This window comes from Saccopteryx bilineata, chromosome 7 (genome assembly GCF_036850765.1).
Source record: "Saccopteryx bilineata isolate mSacBil1 chromosome 7, mSacBil1_pri_phased_curated, whole genome shotgun sequence".
NCBI lineage: Eukaryota > Metazoa > Chordata > Mammalia > Chiroptera > Emballonuridae > Saccopteryx > Saccopteryx bilineata.
In genome coordinates this window covers 44,005,491-44,032,823 of record NC_089496.1, presented here as the reverse complement: position 1 = coordinate 44,032,823, position 27,333 = coordinate 44,005,491, and the positions used below count along the sequence as shown (strand labels likewise).

At 46.3% G+C, this 27,333-nt stretch overlaps 1 protein-coding gene across 4 annotated transcripts in view; it reads right to left on the bottom strand.

Annotated features, from left to right (window-relative positions):
* SNX10 (sorting nexin 10) overlaps positions 1 to 27,333 on the bottom strand; it is an 86,130-nt gene that overhangs the window by 27,398 nt on the left and 31,399 nt on the right. For 3 of the 4 annotated variants that reach the window (XM_066239669.1, XM_066239667.1, XM_066239665.1), the window contains one exon: positions 6,195 to 6,241. In XM_066239669.1, coding sequence (XP_066095766.1) covers positions 6,195 to 6,218 — 24 coding nt within the window. In that variant the 5' untranslated portion in view covers positions 6,219 to 6,241. Of the gene's footprint in view, positions 1 to 6,194; positions 6,242 to 21,282; positions 21,520 to 27,333 lie in introns of those variants that run through there. The other variant, XM_066239668.1, reaches the window with a different exon arrangement.

Genomic DNA, 27,333 nt, shown 5'->3' with positions numbered 1-27,333 from the left:
CAGGAAGTGGGAGAGTGTTTTATCTTGTCTTGTCACGTCCTTTCCAATCCTCAGCATCACAGGACACCAGGTGGAAGCCCTGCTTATGCAATATTCTATAATGATATTCATTGGTTCCAGCCCAGTCAGTTTCTAATCAGTTTCCCAATTTCAAAAAGGTGCTTTCCTAGAGCAAGCCTCAAACGTTACCATCAGTCACCATAACATACCTTGAAGATGTGTATGTGAAGCTTAGAGCCAACACATCCAAAATAGAAGCACATCCCTCCCAGCTGTCCCTGTAGGGCCCCGTCCCCTCCCTAGTGGCAGGGTCCTTCCAGCGCCTGCCATGCTCCCAGCCCACGTGGGTCCACCCCACTCAGGGCATTCCCTACCACAGAGCTAGTGGATTTGTGTCACCAAAAACTGGTAGTTGCCATTGTACTCACTATGACAGTGGTCCCCAAACTTTTTTGGGCCACGGACCGGTTTAATGCCAGAAAATATTTTCACGGACCGGCCTTTAGGGTGGGACGGATAAATGTATCACATGACCAAGACAAACACAAGAGTGAGTCTTAGACGGATTTAACAGAGGGAACCTGGTCATTTTTTTAAAATAAAACATCGTTCAGACTTAAATATAAATAAAATGAAAATAATGTAAGTTATTTATTCTTTCTCTGTGGTCCAGTACCAAATGGCCCATGGCCCAGGGGTTTGGGGACCACTGCAGTATGAAATATGTACATTTAGAAGGAGTAAAAACAAACGCCCGTCCTAAAGGTATAAATTTCTTAAGGCAGAATTGGCCACCATGGTTCAGGACAGCAGAGGACACACACCCTTCCAGCCCCATCACAGAGGTAGAACCGTCCTGTCTACACCAAGTGAGCCCTGGGCAGAGGAACAAACCCCGTGCCTTGGAGGGGCCAGAATGTCAGGCTCCATGAAGCAGCCTTGTCCAGCAGGAGGAAACCGTATATTCACACAGCGCAGAGGAGGAGCTCAACGGTGGCTGGCAGCGGAAAAATCAAACTGCTCGTTCCGGACGTTAGAATATACACAAAGAACAAAAAAATGCCTGACTCCACAAAAGATGCTGTCTGAGACAGGCTTCCTGTCACAGCCACCTGCCTTTTCATTAGGATTCTGGGTTCTGTCTCATTAAACACAAGGGTTGATTCAGTTGGGTCCATCTAATTATTCTTATTAAAATATGTAACCATAATATTTTAATTGTAAATTAAAGTTGCACGCATGAATGAATCTGAATTCATTTTAATTTTACAATGGCCCAATGCCAAGGCCCGTTTTTATGGGAAAGATCCATCAGCCCGGATACTGCTCTCCTGGGAATTCAAACCTACGTGCAAATGGAACATATTTAACTCATAAGAGAGACTCGCACTCCCTGTTCGCCTCTCTCTAGATTTATTACAGCAATAAAGCTATTTTAACAAGAGAGACTGCATTTGGTTCCCCACCCCACCCCCAAAATCTTTAAAAAAAAAATAAAATTACCCAACTTCTAGGCTGGCACTACCAGTTAGGTAGAACAGAGATATCACTCCTGGTCTATTTGAATCTTGAACAAAGATGGTAAAGAGGGCCCTGGCCGGTTGGCTCAGCGGTAGAGTGTCAGCCTGGCGTGCAGGGGACCTGGGTTCGATTCCCGGCCAGGGCACATAGGAGAAGCGCCCATTTGCTTCTCCACCCCCCCCTTCCTCTCTGTCTCTCTCTTCCCCTCCCGCAGCCAAGGCTCCATTGGAGCAAAGATGGCCCAGGCGCTGGGGATGGCTCCTTGGCCTCTGCCTCAGGCGGCAGAGTGACGCCCCGGAGGGGCAGAGCATCGCCCCTGGTGGACGTGCCGGGTGGATCCCGGTTGGGCGCATGTGGGAGTCTGTCTGACTGTCTCTCCCCGTTTCCAGCTTCAGAAAAATACAAAAAAAAAAAAAAAAAAAAGGTAAAGAGCTCTCAATTCACGTGCCAATCTCCTGATTAATCAGAACTGTTTGCTGTGGGCACCAGGAGCCTAACACACATACTGCCCCCCTTGGTCTGGATTCTAGAGCAGTCAGTGATACTGCACTCAGCCCTTCCATATGCAGTTAGGCAGGACCTGAATGACTCGGCATGAAACAACAACCAGCTACTGAGATATTTAAAGGGCTCAGTCAAAACCTCCTCCACTTCCACCAGGCAATGAGGACAGGGAGCTGTTGGGGTAGGGGATGAGATAAAAATACCTTTTATAAGTGAGGCTTTAAAAAAGCTTCTTCTTGACTTCTAAGCTGAGGCTGAAAGTAAGGAAGAGCTAGGCAACCTGGTGTGAAGGCTGGGAGGAGAAAGATTGTTCCAGGAGTGGGAAAACGTCTGGGAAAGCCGAGGGCCCAGGGTACAGAGCAGTCAAAACTCCAAAATAGGCCCTGGCCAGTTGGCTCAGCGGTAGTGCGTCGGCCTGTCGTGCGGGGGACCTGGGTTGATTCCCGGCCAGGGCACATAGGAGAGGCGCCCATTTGCTTCTCCACCACCCCCCCCTCCTTCCTCTCTGTCTCTCTCTTCCCCTCCTGCAGCCAAGGCTCCATTGGAGCAAAGATGGCCCGGGCGCTGGGGATGGCTCCTTGGCCTCTGCCCCAGGCGCTAGAGTGGCTCTGGTCGTGGCAGAGCGACGCCCTGGAGGGGCAGAGCATCGCCCCCTGGTGGGCAGAGCGTTGCCCCTGGTGGGCGTGCTGGGTGGATCCCGGTCGGGCGCATGCGGGAGTCTGTCTGACTGTCTATCCCCGTTTCCAGCTTCAGAAAAATACAAAAAAAGGAAAAAAAGAAAAAAACTCCAAAATAAGCTCTGCTTAGAAATGCGCTGGGTTTGGGAGAGGGCCACAAGATGAGCCTGGAGAAGGAAGCAGGGTCAGATCATCAAGGCCTTAGAAACCTCATTCGGAGTTTTGACCTTATTCTAAGAGCGATGCAGTAGAAGCCAGATCATCCTGGCCACATGTGGAACATGGATTGCTATGTGATGAACAGTACCCAGAATCTGGCCTTCTGGGGTTATTTCTTGCTGAGAGGCTAAAGTAAATTTCTGAATATTACACCTCTTTCTCCCTACAGTATTTTTTTTTTTTCCTTTTCGGTTGAAGAACTCTCCAGTTTAAAATTCCTTAGTGTTATATTATTACTATATAATTACTTATATTAAAAAAAAGCTTTTGCAAGGTCAATAAAATGTTTTCTTTATGAAGTTGTTAAAAATGTGTGTCTAGTTTTTATTAACTGAAATGAGTTCATAATAAAAATCAAGTGATTGGCCCGAGCCAGATAGCTCAGATGGTTAGCACATCATCCCAAAAAGCCAAGGTTGTGGGTTCCATCCCTGGTCAGGGCACATATAAGACTCAAGCAACAAATGCATAAATAAGTAGAACAACAAATCAATGTTTTTCAATCTCTTTCTCTCCCTTCCTCTCTAAATTAAATTACAAAAAAAAAAATTCAGGACTGACCAGTAGTGGAGCAGTGGAGAGAGCATTGACTTGGTATGCTGAGGTCCCCAACTTGAAACCCCAAGGTCTCTAGCTTGAGCGCAGGCTCATTGGCTTCAGTCTAGGTTTGCCAGCTTGAGCAAAGGGTCACTGGCACAGCTTGAGCCACAGGGCAAGGCACTTGTGAGAAGCAATCAATGAACAACTAAAGTGCTGCAATTACAAGTTGATGCTTTTTATCTCTCCTCCCTCTCTCTCTTTCCTTTCATGTTTGTCTCTCTCTCTCTCTCATTATCAAACTGAGGATGTTTGGGGAACCCCAGAATTTATAATTGGTTAATAAAAATTAGCCTGACCAGGCGGTGGCGCAGTGGATAGAGTGTCAGACTGGGATGTGGAAGACCCAAGTTCGAGAGGGCGAGGTCGCCAGCTTGAGTGCAGGCTCATCTGGTTTGAGCAAAAGCTCACCAGCTTAGACCCAAGGTCGCTGGCTCAAGCAAGGGTTTACTTGGTCTGCTGAAGGCCCGTGGTCAAGGCACATATGAGAAAGCAATCAATGAACAACTAAGGTGTTGCAATGTGCAACGAAAAACTAATGATTGATGTTTTTCATCTCTCCGTTCCTGTCTGTCTGTCCCTGTCTATCCCTCTCTCTGACTCTCTCTCTGCCTCTGTAAAAAAAATAAAATAAAAATAAAGTTTAAAAAAAATTAAAATTAAAAATATCAAGTAATTAAACTAACCCAATTTTTTTTTTTAAAAAAAGCTTCTAATTGGCAAAAAGTCTTTGTGGCTTTCATGGGTAGTTTTCCCCTCAAGAGAGCAGCTATTAAAATGTGCCTTTGGAATGGTGCTAAAAATCGGCATGACCCCAACCCTGTGGTACCGTCAGCCCAGTGGTCAGGCCCACGCAGATGTGTAGTGAAGAATTCACTTACCCCAGGGGAGGTCTGGCCTTCGCCCTTGGCTCCTGGGAGGTACTTTCTAGGGCCCTGCAATGTCCTGCCTGAAAGGGTTATCTTTGCTTGCCTGGATTTTGGCTACTGGGTAGTCTCACAATGTGAATATGCTGGAGTCTTAGGGCCACTCTGTATCACTTGTGACCACTAAAGAAACTGGAGACTAAAGGTATTAACCTGATCCCAGAAGGAATGAAGACAAAAGGTCAGCCACATAGTGAGCCCCATAAAAACTCTGGACACCAGGCTTGGTGAGCTCCCATGTGCACATTGTCACACACCAATAAGGGAAGGTTATCCCATAAGGTGAGGATAACCGGAAGTTCCACATTTGGAAGCCTCCCCAACTTGGCTCTATGTGTCTCTTCCTTTGACAGGTTCTAATTGGTGTTCTTTCCCTGTAAAAATCCATTAACCATGAGTATAATAGCTCTCAGTGAGGTCCATGAGTTCTCTTGTGAATTATCAAACTGAGGATGTTTGGGGAACCCCAGAACTTATAATTGGTGTCAAAAGTGAAGAGCAGTCACGTGGGGACTTGCAAGTTAGCCAACTTCACAGAGAAGGTATTTCCTGAAGTCAGCAGCTTGGTCCCTGTATCGTTTAACAGAGGGACGGGGAGGGGGGTGGAGTATACCTGGTCTTGGTACAGTGTGAGGTTACCTCCGGGGTTGAGGGTTAGACAGGGGGATGGACAGGAAATGGACACAAGGTCACTTCACAGGTGCCAAAAGCATCTACACCTTCATCCACAGATGTTAACATTAAAAAAATCCACTGAGCTGAACACAGAAGATTGGGGCATTTTACACATCTTCCTGTACATATGTTATACCTGATTTTTTTTAAAAAATTCAAAAAACAAACAGAAGCACTGCCTTTGGATACGGGGGAACTCAGCCTGGAATTAAAGGGTAAAGTGAGAATACTGAACCCAGAGGCAGGGCTGATGTGAGATCTAGCGAGGACGTTTGTGGACAGAGCCTCTGAAATGGATTGTTTGGTGCTTTAAATTTGGACAAGGTGAACTAAGGACCATGTGGGTGTGTGACTGTGACTGTGTCTGTGTGCGATGCATGCTCCCTAACGGCCTGTGTGCACCTGTTCAGTTTCATTAGGCTCCCCTAGGGGCGATGTGTGTGTTACAATAGGAGGGAGGGTGGGACGAAGGGTACTTCCGAGGCACAGCAAAGGGTGGGTATGGCAGTGGTCCAACCCTCCTCCCAATCCTACGGAAGCCCCGGAAGCTGGGATTGGAGGCCCGAGGGGACAGGCCGGGTTTGGGAAGGGACAGCCTTTCCCGTTGGTTACACCAAGTCAAGAGATCCAAGAGGTGACAAGCAGGGCAAAACTGAAACTAATGGCAGACAATGGCCTGGGGTGTTCCCAGAGGGAGAGTCGGGGATGAGGCAACAGAGGAGAAAACCAAGAATGCGGGTGGGAGGGAAACTGTCCAAAGGGTGGGAGGCAGCGTCTGCGAGAACTCTGAGTCACGGGAAAAGACGCTTGTGTAAGGGGTGGGCAAGTGCGCTGAGAAACAGCTCAGTCACGGCAACCAAAGAATGCGGGCGAGGACGCAGCGGAGGACGCAGCGGGGGACACAACGGGGCAGGCGCGCGCAGAGGGCGTTCCGCTCATTCCTCAGCCCTCCTCTAGGAAGCCCCGCAGTGCCCTGCCTCTCCACCTCGGATTTATGCTTAGTGAATAAAGAACTAACCTGCAGTGAGTCAAAACACAGGCATTATCTACTTTGGGATTTGTAATGATGACATACCTCTTTCTGTTCTTCTGGAAACATCTTCTGCGCAGGACACAATCAATCTGAAAAATAAGATCCAGCACTCAGTGACATGGAACCCGGAGCAGATCAGCCTCTGATGGCCTCCCACCCAAAGCCCCCTAGAGAGCCTGCCCACCCACGGGCTCTGGGAGGTAACCCTCTGCTGCTCCCCGCTCCCGTCCACTGCTGACCCGACCGAGGTCCACATGGGTCCACTCTGGGGGGGGGTGGAGTTTGGGACACGGCCAGTTCACGGCAGGTGGATGATGACAGCCCCTGACACTGGAAGGCCGGGCAGGGTCAGGCCGGTGCTGCGGCTTTGGTGACTCAGAGGAGGTAAGGGGTGTGGGGGAGCAGCAGGGCCCTGGGGCGCAGGGGCGCTGCGTGGCAGTCAGGTGGAGAGACTGGGATCGATGTCCAGAGAGACGCATCTGAGAATAGCCTGGCGGTGCGACCAGCAACCCAGCCTTCGGGGAACAGGTCATTCCTGTGATATTTAATGACTCCAGTGTTCAGATAACAGATGGAGCTGCCTCAAGAAGAATGAAGGTCAGAAGGTCCTGACCTTCCCGTCAGGGAGTCAGCCTATCAGTTGATCCCAGGCCCTGCATACCCAGGGTTGTCTATTGTTCCTTAAACCCCCATCATTGGAGTTAACATCTGTTCCCTGCCAAAAAAATAATTCACTGCCCTGACTATATGCACAGTATACAGTGTATAGCCTTATAGTCAAAAGGTGAGTATACCCTGACCTGGCAGTGGTGCAGTGAATAGAGCATCAGTCTGGGACGCGGAGGGCCCAGGTTCAAGACCCCAAGGTTGCCAGCTTGAGCGCGGGCTCATCTGGTTTGAGCAAGGCTCACCAGCTTGAGCCCAAGATCACTGGCTCAAGCAAGGAGTCACTCGATCAGCTGTAGCCCCACGGTCAAGGCACATATGAGAAAGCAATCAATGAACAACTAAGGTGCTGCACGAAGAATTAATGCTTCTCATCTCCCTTCCTGTCTGCCCCTATCTGTCCCTCTCTCTCTCTGTCACAAAAAAAAAAAAGAAAAAGAAAAAAAGAAAAAGAACAGTGAGTATAGCTACGTGGTCACTATTTGACTTTATTTTAATCATACCATGTCTGACCCCATTTTTCAGATAATTATTGTCATCTACAAATATTTCCTGAGTTTCTCCTAACATGCTCGGCCCTGTCGGGAATACGAGGAAGTAAGACCACGTTTTCCGGCCTCCAGTCCCTCACAGGGTCGGGAGGAGATGACCCACAGCAGAGAGAGGGAAAGGAACCCCCTCAGGAGGTGAGTGGAGCGCATCACAAGCAGCAGGTGGGTCCCTTTCACCTAGAGTGGGCAGGAGGACCCACGGAGAAAGCAGGCGAGAGTGAGGGAACTTCAGTGTTCATGTAAAGAAAAGGAACAGTGGGCCTGACCTGTGGTGGTGCAGTGGGTGAAGCGTCGACCTGGAAATGCTGAGGTCGCTGGTTCAAAAAAAAAACAAAACCCTGGGCTTGCCTGGTCAAGGCACATAATGAAGTTGATACTTCCTGCTCCTCCCCCCTTCTCTCTCTCTACTCTCTCCCCCCCCCTCCTTTCTAAAAAATGAATAAATAAAAAAAGGAACAGTGTGTGGCAATGCCACACTCAGAGGATGGAGAAAAGCATGATGGACAATCAAGGGACAGTGACCAGACATAGGGCCATACCACCCTGAACACACCTGATCTTGTCTGTTCTCAAAAGGGACAGTGACCAGGCCGGATAAGCCAAGGGAAAGCATTCTTGAAGGAAATGAGTTGAATTGTCATCATCAAAAAGAGATATCTGGATCCTCAGGAACCTGTGGATGTGATCTTATTTGGAGGACTCTTTGCAGGTGGGTGGACCCTAAATCCATTGTCTTTATAAAATTCAGAAGAGAACACACCTACACACACTGAGGAGACGACATGTGAAGATGGAGGCAGCAACTGGGGTGATGCAGCCGCAAGCCAAGGACACTTGGAGCCATCAGAAGCTGAAAGAGGCAAGAGGGATTCTCCCCAGAGCCTATAGAGGAAGTACCGCCCTGCCAACACCCTGGTTTGAGATTTCTGGCCTCCAGAATTGTGAGGCAATAAGTTTCTGTTGTTTAAAGCCACCAAATTTTGGTAATTTCTTATAGCAGCCACAGGAAACAATATAGAGAAGGTTTGTGGGGGTTAGATTACAAAAATAGGAAGGAGGGAATTCACTCATTCACTTAGTAAATATATATATATATATATTTTATAAAGCTCCTACCATGTGCCATGTGCTGGACTAGGAGTGGGACATACAGTGGCATACAGAGCAGACTCAGAGCTCATGAGATGACTTCATAATTACACTGTGGAAATTATATGAAAGGAAAGGACACCTTGTTTTAAGAATTGAGGGACTACATGGGGGTGAAGGACGTTGGCTGAGAAAGTGGCTCTTAAGCTGAAGCCTAAAGGCTATGTAATTTAGCCGGGAAGGCAAAAGAAGAAAGACACTCTCAGCAAAGGAACTGTCAGGTGCAAAAGGGGCAGAAGCTGGGGGGAAGAGATGCTCAGGAGTCTGAGTCATTGAAAGGGCTCCTGAATCAGATTAAAGTGAGACGTCGGCTGCATCCATCTCAGGATCTGGCTTGCTTCCTGAACACAGCACACTGCTCCATGCAGCTGGACCTCTGCCCAGGAGGGTCCTCTACCCTCATGCCTTCACCCCTCCCAGGTCCCCATCAAATTCCCACTCCTCTCTCAGGATTCTGCTCAGCGATCACTTCCCCTCTTCTGCCTGGCCCTTTGCCCCATTACACAGCATGCTGTGCAGTCTCCTGTTAATGTCAACCTCACTCGCATTGTAATGTTTGTATATGTGGTTGGTCTCTCCAACTGATTCAGTTTCTCCAACAGAGCCTATCTGTGTTTCCTTGTAACTAAACTTCACAACAACTGGTGAGGGAGATCTGAGTGTCCTCACTTTACACACATTCAGAGAACAGAAGCAGAGGGATTAAGTTGCCCAAAGTCACACGTGAGAAAGCTCAAATCCAATTTCAACTCAAGCCAGTCTGCTTTCCAACCCTGTTCTTTCCATTGGCCAAGGCTGCCTCCATGACTGTGACAGGAAACAAAATATAGCTCGAAGTTTGGATCTTAATTCTCTCCTAAGGGCTTGAGCGGTTCCTACCCAGGCATAAGGACTCCACAATTCTAATAGGACCTGACCAGGTGGTGGCGAAGTAGATAGAGTGTCAGCCTGGGATGCTGAGGACCCAGGTTCAAAATCTCAAGGTTGCCGGCTTGAGCCCAAAGGTCACCAACTTGAATAATGTGTCACTGGCTCAGCTGGAGCCTCCCCACCCCCATCAAGGCACATATGAGGAGTAATCAATGAACAACTAAAGTGCTGCAACTACAAGTTGATGCTTCTCATCTCTCTCCCCTCTTATCTGTCCCTCTTTCTTACTGTACACCCCCTCTCTATTGCTAGAAACAAAGAGAGAAATAAATAAATAGATGGAGGAAGAAATTTCTAAGCCAGAAGAACTTAAATGTATCAAATCATCACATTGTATATTCTGCCAATTAGACCTACATCAAGCTACAAAAGTAATAATAATAGAAGGACTACTAACTCAGTCCAAAAATGGGCAAAGGACCCCAAATAGACATTGCTCCAAGGAAGATTTACAAATGGCACATGGAAAGATGTTCACCATCATTAGTCATCAGGAGGGAAGCAAATCAAGACCACACTGGGATATCACTTCACACCCACTAAGCTGGCTAGAATCAGAAAGTCAGATAATAATAAATGTTGGCACGGTTAAAGACAAACTGGAACCCGCATACACTGCAGGAGGGAATAGAAAATGGGGCAGCCACTTTAGAAAACAGTCTGGCAGTTTCTCAAACAATTAGACATAGACTTATCATTTGACACAATTGTACTCTTAGGTATAGACCCAAGGGAAATAAAAACGTGTCCACATAGAAACTAGTATATAAATATCAGTATTATTCATGATGGCCGAAAGATGAAATAACCTAAGTGTCTATGAATGAATGGATAGACAAACAAAAGGTGCTGTATTCATACAGTGGAATATTATTCAACAATAAAGAGAAATGAAGTACTGACATATGCTACAACTTAGCCCATGTACTATAAATCCATTTACATGAAAGTCCAGAATAGGAAATTCTATACAGACAGAAAATAGATTGCTTGGGGCTTGAGTAGGGTGGGTGGGGAGAGAGGTGAAATTTAGGGGCATGGCAGAATGATAGCTAAAGGGCAATGAAATGAGATCATGAAAATATTCTAAAATTGTCTGTGGTGATGATTGCATATATCTGTAAATATACCGTATTTCCCCATGTATAAGATGCTCCCATGTATAAGATGCACCTTAATTTTGGGGCCCGAAATTAAAAAAAAAAAAGTATTACATAAAGTTATTGAAATGCTAGTTAAAAAAAAATCTACAACATGAGCGCAAAAACAAGCGTGAAATATCGGGAAATGCAAGTGAAAAATCTACAACCACTGTATGAAATGCACCCAGTTTTTAGACCCCAAATTTTTCAGGGAAAGGTGCGTCTTATACATGGGGGAAGGCAGTAGCAGAAACTTTAATGGGTAAATTGTATGTGGCTATCTCAATGAAGGTATCAAGGAGAGGTACTACCTGAAACCCTGAGGCTGACCTGTTCCATTCAGGGCCCTCATCCTGCAGGTCACAACAGGCGCGGGGCTGAAGGCCGTAGGCCGTCATTGGCTCCCTGGGGTTCTATGGTCCCCGCAGGGCTCTGACCCAGCCCTCCTCTCAGTCTCCTTTTCTAACCCTTCCTTCCACCACGCCTCCGGATGCTCAGACTAGAGCCAGCAAGTACTGGCTCTGAACCCATTATCAACACACAAAAGAAGTCCAAACCTGTAACAAGCCTGACCTACGGTGGCGCAGTGGATAAAGCATCAACCTGGAACGCTGAGGTCGCCGGTTCAAAACCCTGCACTTGTCTGGTCAAGGCACATGTGGGAATTGATGCTTCCTGCTCCTCTCCCCCTTTCTCTCACTCTCTCTCCTCTCTAAAATGAATAAATAAATAAGTTTTACAAACCTGTAACAATTTTTTAGTCTACTTGAGCCAAACTGACACCAAATCGCCAGGGAGCAAAATCTCAAGGGGTTCAGAAAAACGCTCCGGAGAATGGCAGCGTCACCTCTTATATTACATCAGAATCGAAGGGGAAGGCTAAGGGGCTACAGAAATCGTGGGTGAGAGATTAGGGAGGCGGGAGAAAGCAAAGCGGGGAGACATCCGGATTGGATAAGGAGTAAAAGGAATAGACACCTACGGGGTGGGCAGGGCAGGTGCAGGATAGTTAACAATTACCATGATAATAACAAGGAGGGGATTGTTAGGGGGGGAAATATCGCCTTAGGACATGACTCCCTTCCAGGAACTGCTTTTAGTTAGAGAGTTTTCATTTATTTTAGGTCTCTGAGTTTGTGAGGCCAGCATGTTGGGCTCCCCACTGCTAGGAGAGGGTTGTGACAGGGGCAACACAGGACCTTGATCCTTGTCTTTCTGAGAGAAAGACTTACGTAATCAGAGACCAAGTGCAAGTAAAAAAACGAAAGTACTGGCTGTGCAGGAAGGAAGTCAGAAAAGGAGGCCTGGAGACCGTTCAGGGGGTCAGCCCAGGACAAGCTGCTGTTGCCCGCTGCTCCCCTGGTTGTGAGGAGCCACTGCGCCACCTCACCCGCAGGTGTTGTAAAGTACCAAAAGCTACAGAATTAATATTAATATTTTGAGAGGCTTGGAGAACATTTTATTAATTTGGGTTAAGGTGTGCAGAGAAATTGTGAGCATAGTCCCTGTACTGTGTGATTGGCATGACCAGGATGGCCCTTGGCATTGTATTGTAAATGCAAGGGGAGGAAAACATGGATTCCCAGACATTCCACCACACTTGTGGGGAAAGGAGTGAATGACTAGCCAGGTGCAGGAAGAGAAAAGCCAAAATAAACCTTTCCTTATAGCAATGAGCCATTTGCGGGCATTTGTCCCCACAGAAACTACCTCTCCTATGTAAATGCATGTGGTTAATACGTGTGACTCTGGACAGAGATGGCAGATAAACACTAGATAATATAAGAATGCCTTTTAATATGTAAAAGACATCTTTCTACCATTGTGTTGACTTGTAAATTTTGTTTTCTCCAAAATAATGTATGGCTTGCAAATTGAACGTGGTCCTATCATGTTAAAGGACATATGACTATAACCAATAGTGATAAGGGGCTCCTAATTACAATTTTTGCTTCTGTACTTCCCACTTACAAAACTATAAAAACTAAGTAGAACAAAGGGCCGGCGCGCTCTCCCTCAGACTCCTGTCGGAGTTGCCGCAGCTTGGCCACCAAGCTAGACAATAAAGCTTTGATACGGACTTTGTTCGTGTCTTCAATGTTTCGGGTCCCCAGGATTAGGCTTAACAGTTGCAAGACTCCTGGGGTCACTTAGAACTTCGGAGGAAGAGAGAGGCAAGAAAGAAGAGGGCCTGAGAAGAAGGAAAGGGGGAGGATGAGGAGGAAGACATGGGTGGACCTTTGTCCTACGGGATTTTAAGGGCGAGATTGTCGGGGAGGTCCCAGGGAGGATCACAGTAGAATATTCATCAGCTTTCCAGGTGCGTCCCTTTTGTGTGTGTGTGTGTGGGGGGGGGGGGGGGGGTCATGGGTCATTATCACTGCAGCTGGCCCTGAGGTCAGCCGTGGTTGTCTGGTTTAGCTGCCTTTCTGGGCCTGAAGCCAAAACACAACTGTGGCGCAGTGGATAGAGCATCGACCTGGAATGCTAAAGTCGCCAGTTCAAAACCCTGGGTTTGCCTGGTCAAGGCACATATGGGAGTTGATGCTTCCTGCTCCTCCCCCTTCTCTCTCTCTCTCTCCTCTCTTAAACAAATAAATAAAGTCTTAAAAATAATAGGTGTTATCTCCAGGGGTTAGGGCTGAAGCGCTGTTCTCGGCTATCTCATCTGTTCCTCCTCTAAGGGCGCCTGAAACCACAGGACGAGCCCTATGCCAGGGAAGGCTCTGAATTTATGACCAGCGATATGAAATCAGGGGGTCTAAACCGCATGACCAGCTAAGGGAGGAAATGTCACTCTGGGGTTAACATCCTCGTTTTCCCAGTTTGGCCCTTCGCTGGACTCCTGGGCTCTCCACCCTGATGGCCGTCCGTGCCGGGCCCATCAGCCTTGCTCATGTCCGTCTAACTGCCTACCACAGAGGGCCATCACATCTACTCAAGGAGGGTTCCGTGAGACGCGTCGCAAGGGAAGAAGACAGGCCCTTGATGCAGCTCGGGGCCTGCAGGTGACATGCTGAAGCCCATAGCAGGAAAGAGGGCATTCTTCCCCCAGCTGCTGTACTGACACCCAAGGGCTGGTCCTGAATTGCACAGACAGTGAGTGGCATGTTCTGGGTGGGAACATGATAAGGAATCATACATGACTCCCCAGCAGAAGTCACAGAGTCACTGTCACCTCTCACTTTACTGAGGGTAGTTCCCACCCAGCCAGCCTTCTTCCCTTCAGCTCTGCGCTCCTTCTCTGACTCCACCCACTTCCATATCACCAGCAGCAGGGTCCAGGATCAGAACTGCCTTTGAAGCCAGCCGCCTCCTCCCAGGGAAATCTCCAGCCAGACATCCTGCCGGCATCTCAGACCTACTGTGTCGAATCCAGGCTGGCTGCCACACACCCCTTCTCCACAACCTATCCAGTGCTGCCTCCTCCCTCACTGTACATTTTAATTAATGGTGTCAACACCTACAGTGACTGAAGTGGGAACTCCAGAAACGGCCTCATTCTTTCCTCTCCCTTAGTTTCCAAGCCCAGCTGGTCAGCCGGCCCTGCCGACCCTCTCTCTCAATGCCTTCTGAGTCCATTCCCTTCTGCCAGCCTCCAACGCCAGTGGACTGATTCCGGCCCTTGTCATTTCCCTCCTGGACCCTCACTGGAATAAAGGCAGAGTCCCCGCACCCAGAACACCTAGCAGGTTGCTCACTAAATGATTTCTGAATGAATGAGAAAAAGTGCATAAATGAACATGAGTGCAGGAACAAATGAGGAAATCAATGAATAAACAAAAGAATAAAAGCATGCTGTATGAAAACAAAGACAATTAAGGAACATATAGTTGTAAGGCCAGTAGCCACGGCCACCATCACAGCCACCTGGCCCATGCAGGTTCGCGTTTGATTCAGACAGACAGTAATGAAACAACGGAGGCAAGAACTGGTGGGCCATTACCTTTAATCCTAGCTTGCACCCGGTGGGCAAGAAATACACACAATGGGAAAACACTTCCCTTTCCATTCAGGGCTCCCAAAGCTACTGACTTATCCAAATGTTCCTAGGATCAAAGGTTTGTACCTTACCAGCCTTATTCACCTCTGTTCCCCATCTCCTTCTCTCTGCACAAACTCTGCGCAAACTGGCTTCTCCTCTCCTCCACGTGGCCTTTTTATGTCCTGCCTTCCTCTAGCATGGGCTCCTCTGCCCTATTTTATAGTGTAGAAATCAAAACCTTTAATCCAGTATACAAACAAGGAAATCTCTGATTCAAAGTCACTTAGGGTGGGAAAGGCTTAGTATTAGAACTAAGCCTTAGGCTATAACGACCCTGCCTGCTTACAGCCTGTCCCCCCACACCCAATGCAAACTATAAGTGAGCAAAACTATATATCATATCTACAAACTTATTTGACCAACAATAGTCTAGTGGAAGAAATGCAGCCAAGCAGGTTCAAGGCATCAGGTGACAGAGTGCTATGCAGGGGAAGGAGACAGAAAGTAACACGTGTCCTCCTGCTGCTTCCTGGGGGAGGGGGGTAGAAACTAACATGTGTCCTCCTATTGTCAGGTACTAAACCGGGCGCTTCACACAGCTCACACCTGAGTTACCCAGCAACCGTGTGCCCTACTGCACTCCAGAAGAGGAAACTGACATGCAAAGAAGTTAAATAACCATCACCCAACTCGTAAGTGGCAGGGTTCAGGTTCAAATCTAGGTCTGCAGATCCCAAATCCCACACTGGTCAGTGGACACAGGCTGGCAAGACAGGTTCGACTTCAAAAGATACTAATAACAACAGAGAGAGTGCTTCTGACAAACTGTCACTACGCAAAGAACTTCACATAGATCCTCATAGAAATCCTATGTTCTAAGTATGAACATTATCCCCATTTTACAGCTAAGGAAACGAACTCAGGGACACAGACGGCAGTCTGGTGATTACCGGAAGGAAAGGGGGTGGGGCAGGTAGAAGGGGGTAGAGGGGGGTAAATGGGGACGGAAGGAGACTTGGAGACTTGACTTGGTGGTGAACACACAACACGACATACAGATTATGTATTACAGAACTGTACATTTGAGACCTATATAAATTTATTAACCAATGTTACCCCAATAAATTCAATAAAAATACTTTTTAAAAGATAAAAATTAAGGAGCATCTGAGATCTTGCCTCCCGGCACGTGTTGTCAGTTTGGCTCAAATAAATTCTGAAAATTTTCAAAATATTAAATTAAAAAAAATTTTCTTTTTAACTTTAAACCTGACCAAACTGAACAAAGCCACTGCAAGTCTTTTTCAAAGAAAGCTAATCCTGTGATCTTTTTTTTTTTCCAATTTTTTTTAAGATTTTATTTATTCATTATAGAGAGGAGAGAGAGAGAGAGAGAGAGAGAGAAGGGGGGGGAGGAGCAGGAAGCATCAACTCCCATATGTGCCTTGACCAGGCAAGCCCAGGGTTTTGAACCAGCAAGCTCAGCGTTTCCAGGTTGACACTTTATCCACTGCGCCACCACAGGTCAGGCAAATCCTGTGATCTTGTCAGCATTTTTTTTTAAAGGCAGTCAGGGCGCAGGAGAGAAACACAGGACTCGACCTTCCGGGAGTTCTCTGTGAATACATTTGGATGGAAGCAAAAGGCAAGATTTACCTATTGTGACCTGCACAAATTTGAAATGGGAGAGGTAGCTGGGAGGATCATCACGCTCTATGCAGGCACATGGCTCTGGGCTGCATGCTCTCTGCCCACCTCGTGCAAATGGAAAACAGCACACGAGACATGATTCCATCTGAGTCAGCCAGTGTTCACACTTTGACCTTGCCCAGAAACAGGGTGACCAACTACAAAGTCAAGAGCTCACACACCCTTCCCTTCTTAGAAATAGGGGTGCTTCCAGGAAGGGATCCTTGACCCAGGGGCAAAGCCATAAGCATGAGGCTGCTCACTGTAGCTGTGTTTATTACTGAAAATGTCGAGACAGCCCGAATGCCCATTAGTAAGAAGCTGATTAAACAAAATAATATGCACTCACAGAATGCCTTGTAGTTGTTAGAAAGAAAAAAAAAGGCTCTAGCTGAGTAGCTCAGTTGGTTAGAGCCTCATCCTGATACACTGAGGTTGTGGGTTCGATCCCTGGTCAGGGCACATATAAGAATCAACCAATGCCCTGGCTGGATAGCTCAGTTGGTTAGAGAGTGGTCCCCAACCTTTTTTGGGCCACAGACCGGTTTAATGTCAGAAAATATTTTCACGGACTGGCCTTTAGGGTGGGACAGATAAATGCACAAAATAAAATTATGCAACAGGCATAAAAACTGTGGTATTTTTAAATATAATTGTCGAACTTACAAGACAAGCATCAAGAGTGAATCTTAGACAGATGTAACAGAGGGAATCTGGTCATTTTTTAAAAATAAAACATCGTTCAGACTTAAATATATATAAATAAAACGGAAATAATGTAAGTTATTTATTCTTTCTCTGCAGACCGGTACCAAATGGCCCACGGACTGGTACCAGTCCACGGCCCCGGGGGTTGGGGACCACTGGGTTAGAGCATAATCCCAAAACACAGAGGTTGGCAGTTCAATACTTGGTCAGTGAATATACAGGAACAGAGGAACAGACCAATGTTCCTGTCTCTCTCTCTCTCTCTCTTTCTCTCTCCCTTCCTCTCTCGCTAAAATCAATCAATAAAATGATCCAGCATGGCAGCAGAGTAGGTGGTTGTTACATTCACCTCCTCCCACAACCAAACTGGAGTTACAACTTTAAGGACAATCAGCTTGACCTGTGGTGGCGCAGCGGATAGAGCAACAACCTAGAACACTAAGGTTACTGGTTCAAATCCCCAAGCTTGCCTGGTCAGGGCACATATGAGAAGCAACCAGTGAAGAACTGAAGTGAAACAACTACACATTGATGCTTCTTTCTCTCCCCACCCCTCTTTCTTTCTAAAATAAAATCAATAAATTAAATCTAAAAAAAAAAAAAAGGAACAATCATCCCGAAAAGTCAACTCAAGGCTAAATGAAGAAGCCACATGAAGGCTGGAAGAAAGGGCAGACACCCTAAAAGGTACAAATATAATAATAATAATAATAAAAGTAAACTCAACAAATAAAAAACATTTTTTGAAGAAAATCTGTAAGTGCCGAGATGGGAGTGGAGGGTAGCTGCCCAGGATACACAAAGTAGAAATAACAAATTGAAGAACAACACATAGTCTGATTCCATTGTTTAAGTGTGTACATATAGATTTATACTGTAAGGCCAGTAGCCACGGCCACCATCACAGCCGCCTGGCCCATGCAGGTTCACATTTGATTCGGACAGACGGTAATGAAACAAGGTGGTGGGCCATTAGCTTTAATCCTAGCTTGCACCTGGCGGGCAAGAAATACACACAGTGGGAAAACACTTCCCTTTCCATTCAGACCTCCCAAAGCCACTGACTTATCAGAGTTTTCCTAGGATCAAAGGTTTGTACCTCACCAGCATTATTCACCTCTGTTCCCCATGCCCTTCTCTCTGCACAAACTGGCTTCTCCTTCTACACTCTGCCATCTTGGTTGCTTCTCCTCTCCTCCATGTGGCCTTTCTCTTCTCTCCTCCTTTCTCTGCTCTCCTGCATGGGCTCCTCTATTCCATTTTATAGTGTAGAAATCAAAACCTTTAATTCAATATACAAACAAAGAAGTCTCTGATACAAAGTCACTTAGCTGAGGCATAATGGGATTCCTCAAAAGGGTGGGAAAAGCTTAGTCTTAAAACTAAGCCTTAGGCCAGGGGTCGGGAACCTTTTTGGCTGAGAGAGCCATGAACACCACATATTTTAAAATGTAATTCTGTGAGAGCCATACAACAACCCGTGTATGTTACGCATTATCCAATAAAAATTTGTTGCTGTCCCAGAGGACAGCTGTGATTAGCTCCAGCCACCCGCAACCATGAACATGAGCAGTAGGAAATGAATGGATTGTAATACATGAGAATGTTTTATATTTTTAACGTTATTATTTTTTTATTAAAGATTTCTCTGCAAGCCAGATGCAGCCATCAAAAGAGCCACATCTGGCTCGTGAGCCATAGGTTCCGGACCCCTGCCTTAGGCTATAACGACCCTGCCTGCTTACAACCTGTCCCCCACACCCAATGCAAACTATAAGCAAGCAAATCTATATATCATATTTATAAACTTATTTGACCAACATTCCACCCCTTTTGCTCACTTCACAACCTAAAGCACAGATATTCCTGCACAAGGGAATTAGGCACATTACACATTACACAAATTACAACAACATGACAAACCATACAATTTCAACAATTACAAAGATACACTTCAGTCTCTGAGCACTTTGCCAAAAGCACAAAATGTCCTCGGCCTTCTTTCTAGCCATGTGAAAAGCTTCCCGGGGCAGGGGAGGGCCTCTAGCAAAGCCGCCCTCAACCCCCATCAGGGTATTTCACGTTGTCCAAAATCCGTAAGTCCATCCAACAAAGGAGCCAGTGCCCACTCCGGTCATAGTCCAGGAAATCAGTCCAGGCACATGGGCCTCAGCCACCCCCCTCATCGCTGCCGTCCTAGCAGGTCTTACACTGTCCCAAAGAGGAGCACATGGCAATGGCAGTCAGCATTTATCTCTGCTCCGGAGAGCATGATGGCATTCACCCCTATGTCCCAAACTCGCAGACCTACCAGGGCCGTAGTAAGTACTCCTTGCTGCTGGGCTCTCACCTTCTGGAGACTGCAGATCACAACTCCAGTTCTATTCTCCTCATCCCCCAAAGAGGAACTGAAAACACCAGCTCCTGCTGCCTGGTGTGAGCCCCGGGCCGCCCCGCCTTCTGCTCCGTGGGCCTTGCCTCCCACCGCTGTTGGCTCTCCACAAAGTCCAGTGCAATCTGCAACTCGCGAACCTGTGATTCCTTCTCCAGCATCTGTTCCATTTCTAAGCGAATCTCGCAAACCTGGTTGGCCTCCTCTGGTGCTTGCTCCAGCTCCAGGGTCGGCATCTTTTTCTCCCACATTTGCTCCAGCTCCTTCCACTGCTCGGTTTGCAGGTCCTGGGCAGCCTCTTTCATAGAGCTCTTGGTTTCCTCACACATGGCTGTAAAAGTCAGCCAGCCTATGGCCCCCAAAAGGACAGTCATGGGGAACCATAACAGCAGCCAGTCCTCTACTCCACCACTCAAAGGTGGTAGTGGCTCCATACTGATCTGTATCGAATCCTGCCACAGACTATGCCAAATGTAAAGCCAGCAGCCATGGCCACCATCACAGCTGCCTGGCCCATGCAGGTTCGCATTTGATTCGGACAGACAGTAATGAAACAACAGAGCCATGAACTGGTGAGCCATTAGCTCTAATCCTAGCTTGCACCCAGCAGGCAAGAAATACACACAATGGGAAAACACTTCCCTTTCCATTCAGGGCTCCAAAAGCCACTAACTTATCTGAGTTTTCCTAGAATCAAAGGTTTCTACCTCACCAGCCTATTCACCTCTGTTCCCCATCTCCTTCTCTCTGCACAAACTCTCTACAAACTGGCTTCTCCTTCTACACTCTGCCATCTTGGCTGCTTCTCCTCTCTCCACGTGGCCTTTCTCTGCTCTCCTCCTTTCTCTGCTCTCCTGCATGGGCTCCTCTACCCCTTTTTATAGTGTAGAAATCAAAACCTTTAATCCAGGGGCCCCCAAACTACGGCCCGCGGGCCACATGCGGCCCCCTGAGGCCATTTATCCGGCCCCCGCCGCACTTCTAGAAGGGGCACCTCTTTCATTGGTGGTCAGTGAGAGGAGCATAGTTCCCATTGAAATACTGGTCAGTTGGTTGATTTAAATTTACTTGTTCTTTACTTTAAATATTGTATTTGTTCCCGTTTTGTTTTTTTTACTTTAAAATAAGATCTGTGCAGTGTGCATAGGGATTTGTTCATAGTTTTTTTTATAGTCTGGCCCTCCAATGGTCTGAGGGACAGTGAACTGGCCTGTGTAAAAAGTTTGGGGACCCCTGCTGTAATCCAATATACCAACAAAGAAGTCTCTGATACAAAGTCACTTATCTGAGGCATAATGGGACTCCTCAAAAGAGTGAGAAAGGCTTAGTCTTAAAACTAAGCCTTAGGCTATAAGGACCCTGCCTGCTTACAGTCTGTCCCCCACACCCAATGCAAACTATAAGCGAGCAAACCTATATATCATATTTACAAACATTTTTGACCAACATATACCCATATATGCTTGGAGATGCAGAGAAAAAGGTTCCAGAAAAGGGTACATGCCTAAGTGAAAGCAACTTGGGCAGGACAAGGACATCATGCATTTTTTTCCTCTTTATATATTCCTGGATTACTAACAACTTTTATTTTGTTTAATATATTACTTTTGTGAATGAAAAATGAACAAAATAAATACATAAATATCTATAACATACATAAACATATGACAAAAGCATGAGCCCCACGGTCATCTGTAATCTTTTCTGCTAAACCAAGAGAAACCATTCTAGTTCAGTCGGTCGGAGCATCGCCCACACGCACCAAGGTTGCAGGTTTGATCCCTGGCCAGGGCACACACAGGATTCAAGAAATAAATGTGCAAATAAGTGGAACAAATTGATCTCTCTCTCTCTCTCTCTCTCTTCCTCTCTCTAAAATTAACATTTAAACAATTTTTAAGTTAAAAAGAAGCCTGACCTGTGGTGGCGCAGTGGATGGAGCGTTGAGCTGGAATGCTGGGGTCACTGGTTCGAGTCCCAGGCTTGCCCGGTCAAGGCACATACAAGAACTTCAAGGTGATGCTTCCCACTCCTCCACCCCACCACCACCACCTGTCTCTCTCTCTCTCTCTCTCTCTCTCTCTCTCTCTCTCTCTCTCCTCTTTTTAAAATCAATAAACAAAATCTTTAAATAAATTAGTCAATTAAATAAAAAAGTAAAAAAGATAAACCAATTACTAGGAGAGGAAACGGGCCTGGGGAAGTGAACTCTCGGGCTTCCTCTCCACGGCCCTGTCTGATATTTCTCCCTCCCTGAGCTGACACAGCAGGTTGTATTTTCATTCAGTTCTAATCAGTCAGACAAGTTTTGAGGCAGGATTTGCATAAAAACAAAGCAAGAACTACCCAGCGAATCCAGACAGCCTGGAAGGTGCTTGGCCTGGCCCAGCCCCGCCCAAACAAACTCCACTTCAGGCTGCGGTGGTATCAGGAACTGCCAGCCCACAGCCTGATTGGCCAAAGGTCTCTTTGATAAGTCTTTCCAACTCCACCCACAATGTCTACACCCAGCTCTGACTACAGTATTTATTTCTAACTCATCCTCCCCTTGCTGCCCAATGGACTTGAAGCAATTCCCAAATAGATTAAAGACAGCAAACAATAGTTGACCTGAAGAAGTTGATTCCATTTCAACATACATTCAGGAATGTGAGCGGTCTTATGTTGGATTTTGCCCACAGCTCTGATTAATCTCCCATAACTGATTAATCTGCCTTGTTCCCTCCTCCTGCCCTCTGGCCTGCTGTAACTTAATTTAGGACATCTCAAACTTCTTTCTTTTTTTTCTTTTTTTTTAAATTTTATTTTAACTTTATTCATTTTAGAAAGGGGGGGGAGAAAGGGAGAGAGAGAGAGAGGAAAGAGATAGAGAGAGAAGGGGGAGGAGCAGGAAGCATCACTCCCATATGTGCCTTGACCAGGCAAGCCCAGGGTTTCGAACCGGCAACCTCAGCATTTCCAGGTCGACACTTTATCCACTGCGCCACCACAGGTCAGGCTCGAACTTCCTTCTTGATACCACTAGTGCTTCTTAAGGTCTGTATCGTAAAGCCACAGTTTACAACAATCAGAAAAATAATCCAGAAAATCTTTGCTACACCACCACTCCTGATTGAGCAAATAAGGTGAAATTCAACAAGCTTCCCCATGCTCGGCAGAGACCACTGACATTTCTCCCTAGTCTTTCTCATGGCCATACACGTATAATAAGTCTTCTGGCACATGCCTACTCTCCTGACACAGGGAGTTTGGGTGACAATCTTCAATAACTCCCTGGAAAGGCAGCATCAGAGGGTTTAGAGCTCAGATTTGGAGCCATCTGCATCTGGGTTTAAACCCCAACAACACCACTTAGGCTGTATGACCTTAGACAAGTTATTTAACTTCTCTGAGTCTCCATTTTCTTGTATGGGAAGAAAGAGTTCTTAACAGTGCCTATTTTATAAAGTAACTGTAAGAAATAAATCAGATAATGTACTTAAAGCACTTAGCAAGTGTGCAATAAAATCTAAGAATTCCGCTTGACCAGGAGGTGGCGCAGTGGATAGAACATCAGACTGGGATGTGGAGGACCCATGTTTGAAACCCCGAGGTTGCAGGCTTGAGCCTAAGGTCGCTCGCTGGCTTGAGCAAGGGGTCATTCGCTCTCCTGTAGCCCCCCAGTCAAGGCACATATGAGAAAGCAATAAATGAACAACTAAGGTGTTGCAATGAAGAATTGATGCTTCTTATTTCTCTCCCTTCCTGTCTGTTTGTCCCTATCTGTCTCTTCCTCTGTCCCTGTCACACACAAAAATTTAAGAATTCTGCCACATTGCCTGACCAGGCGGTGGCGCAGTGGATAGAGCATTGGACTGGGATGCAGAGGACCCAGGTTCGAGACCTCGAGGTCGCCAGATTGAGTGCGGGCTCATCTGGTTTGAGCAAAAAGCCCACCAGCTTGAACCCAAGGTTGCTAGCTCCAGCAAGGGGTTACTCGGTCTGCTGAAGGCCCGCGGTCAAGGCACATATGAGAGAGCAATCAATGAACAACTAAGGTGTTGCAACGCGCAATGAAAAACTAATGATTGATGCTTCTCATCTCTCTCCATTCTTGTCTGTCTGTCCCTGTCTATCCCTCTCTCTCTCTGGAAAAAAAAAAAGAATTCTGCCACTGCATATAAATGCATATACATTATACATGTATAGCTAGCTCTACAGATCAGAAAGAGAAAAGCAAGGCTTGCCTGTATGGCCAGTAGCCACAGCCATCATCGCAGTCGCCTGGCCCATGCAGGTTTGCACTTGATTCGGATAGATGATAATGAAACAACGGAGCCAAGAACTGGTGGGCGATTAGCTTTAATCCTAGCTTACACCCACCAGGCAAGAAATATACACAATGGGAAAACACTTCCCGTTCCATTCAGGGCTCCCAAAGCCACTGACTTATACGACTTTCCTAGAATCAAAGGTTTCTAGCTCACCAGCCTTATTCACCTCTGTTCCCATGTCTTCTCTCTGCTCAAACTCCACACAAACTGGCTTCTCCTTCAATACACCACCATCTTGGCTGCTTCTCCTCTCCTCCATATGACCTCTCCTTTTTCTACTCTCTTCCAGCATGGGATCCTCGGCCCATTTTATAGTGTAGAAATCAAAACCTTTAATCCAATATACAAACGCAGAAGTCTCTGATACAAAGTCACTTATCTGAGGCATACTGGTATTCCTCAAAAGGGTGGGAAAGGCTTAGTCTTAAAACTAAGCCTTGCCTGACCTGTGGTGGCGCAGTGGATAAAGTGTCGACCTGGAAATACTGAGGTCGCCGGTTCGAAACCCTGGGCTTGCCTGGTCAAGGCACATATGGGAGTTGATGCTTCCAGCTCCTCCCCCTTCTCTCTCTCTCTCTCTTTCTCTCTCTCTCTCCTCTCTAAATGAATAAATAAAAAAAATTTTTTAAAAAAACAAACAAACTAAGCCTTAGGCCAGGGGTCGGGAACCTTTTTGGCTGACAGAGCCATGAAGGTCACATTTTTTAAAATGTGAGAACCATACAATATGTTTAACACTAAAAACAAGTACATGTGTGCATTTTATGTAAGATCAACACTTTTAAAGTACAGTAAGTCTCTGAATTCTTTTTAATAACGTTGCCATGCTGTTGCTAACCAATGATGAATAAGTACTTCTTACCATTAATGTGACTTCTGGTGCTGCATGGTTTTGCTGATGGCTTTGTAGTCTGGTTGATACGTGGTGAGGTTAAGCTTCATGCAGGCGTTGAGACTTCCACCCGTTAAAAGTGATCGTAGGTTGGTCTTAACGTTCTTTAGATGTGAGAAGGACTGCTCACATGCATATGTAGAGCCAAACATTGTCAGCACAGCAATACTCACACGCTGCAGTGTGTGGTATGTGATGGGAAGGCGTTCCAAGTTTTGACAATCAGCTGGTCCATGGGTTGAAGTTTTTTCATTTCTCACTACTTGGGTTTGCTCGCCAACTCTGCTTGCTGTCATGCAGGTCTTTCCAAATCTTCATTCAGTGACTTGGACTTATTCACCCATATGTCTGAGGCCTTCAAGTCAGCAGCTTGTTGCTCATAATCTCTGACGGAGACACCGGGGATGTAACTCAGGTCAGTGCTATCCACTGCACATTCGTGTGGATGGGTGATGAACTTAAAACGATGAGTGCACTCTCAAAATTCTGCAAAGCGTACTTTGAATGACTGCAGGAGATTAGGTATGAAGCCCGCTAGGTGCTGTAGATCAAGATGTTGAGCAGGGTCACTTGCTGTGTATGCATCTTTAAACTCTCCCAGTTTTTCAAAGTGTAGTGAACAACCTGTTTCAATGTCAATGATGAAGAGTTCCAGCTTGTTTTCAAATGCAAACACTGCTTGTTGAAGGGATAAGACTGTATTTCCAATGCCTTGCATTTTCACATTGAGCAGGTTCAGATATTCAGTCATGTCCATGAGATAGTAGAACTTTAGGAGCCACTCAGTGTTAGCTAACTCAAGATGCTTGACGTTTTTCATTTTAAGAAAAGTCCGGATTTCGCTCAGACAAGTCGCAAAACGGCTGAGCACCTTCTCTCTTGACAACCAACGCACTTTGCTGTGCAGAAGCAGACCAGGATAATTATTCCCAACTTCATCCAGCAGTGTTTTTTTTAAACTGGCGATCATTTAAAGCTCAGGCAACAATAAAGATGTCACCCAAATGACCAGTGACATCACCTCACCAAACTGCTCGCCACACATCTGAGCACAAAGCACCTCCTGATGTAGAATGCAGTGAAAACTTAGGATGGGTCTCTTTTCATGTTCACGAAGAAGCGCTACGAATCCTCTGTTTTTCCCCACCATGCACGGAGCACCATCAGTACACACCGAAATAAGTTTATCCACCGGTAGATTTTTTTCTTTAGCGAACTCAGTGAAAGACTTGAATAAATCCTCCCCTCTTATCTCTTTCATAGGCAAAACAGCAAGACTTTCCTCACGTAGTGTGTCACCGACAGCACACCTTGCAATCATGCTGAACTGGGATAAATGGCTTACGTCTATTGACTCATCCAAAGTGAGAGAAAAGAATGGTGCTGCGTTTATGTCCTTCACTTGTGTTGCCTCAATTTGATTTGCCATCATGATGGTACAATCGTGAACAGTTCTTGCCGACAGAGGCATGTCTTTTATTCTTTTGATTATCTTGTCTTTATCCGAAAAGTCGTCAAAAAGTTCATGGGTAACATCGAGCATGAATGTTTTGGCATATTCCCCATCTGTGAATGGCTTTCCATTTCTCACAATTGCTAAAGCACCCACAAAATTGGCCGAATTCCAGTCACTTTGTTGGGTCCAAACACGGAGTTGCTGCTGACTAGCTTGCACTCTGCATAGTAGCTCTTGACATGCTTTCTTCCTGCTGTCTCCCACTGGATATGTCAATGCAAATGTAGTATAGCGTGTATCAAAGTGCCACTTTATATTTGACCGTTTCATCGATCTAATTTTATCGTTGTGTATTAGACACACTGCAGAACCTGCTCTCTCCACACAGGCGAATTCCTCTGTCTATTCCTGCTGAAAAGTATGACACTCCTCATCTATTTTTCTTTTAGTCATCTTCTTCATCAAAAGGGTTTCTGCAATTAGCTTGCTGACTACTTGATTAAAAGGAGGGAAGTTTACTTCCTGACCTCACAACGACCCGTGTACGTTAGGCATTATCCAATAAAAACTTGGTGTTGTCCCGGAGGACAGCTGTGATTGGCTCCAGCCACCCGCAACCATGAACATGAGTGGTAAGAAAAGAATGGATTGTAATACATGAGAATGTTTTCTATTTGTAATGTTATTTTTTTTTATTAAAGATTTGTCTGCAAGCCAGATGCAGCCATCAAAAGAGCCACATCTGGCCATCGAGCCATAGGTTCTCGACCCCTGCCTTAGGCTATAACAACCCTGCCTGCTTACAGCCTGTCTCCCACACCCAATGCAAACTATAAGTGAGCAAATATATACATCATGTTTGCAAACTTATTTGACCCACACTGGCCTTTCTCAAAAGACACACATTTAAATACAGAAATATCCATACATAACTATAAGCACTGCAGCAGAAACCACTGGACAAACAGAATATGGTGCACGTACAGAAAAGCTGCGTTAGCCCACCTATTTGTGATTGACCACCATGAGAAAAGGACGAGATGTGACCTAATAATACTGTGTCTCAAATCCTAGTATATTACAACTGCTTCTAAGGAAACCCATTCTGAATGTGACTTCACACCACACCAACGACTCTGTAAGAACCTTGCCCAAGGCCCTCGCCGGTTGGCTCAGCAGTAGAGCATTGGCCTGGCGTGCAGGAGTTCCGGGTTCGATTCCTGGCCAGGGCACACAGGAAAAGCGCCCATCTGCTTCTCCACCCCTCCCCCTCTCCTTCCTCTCTGTCTCTCTCTTCCCCTCCCGCAG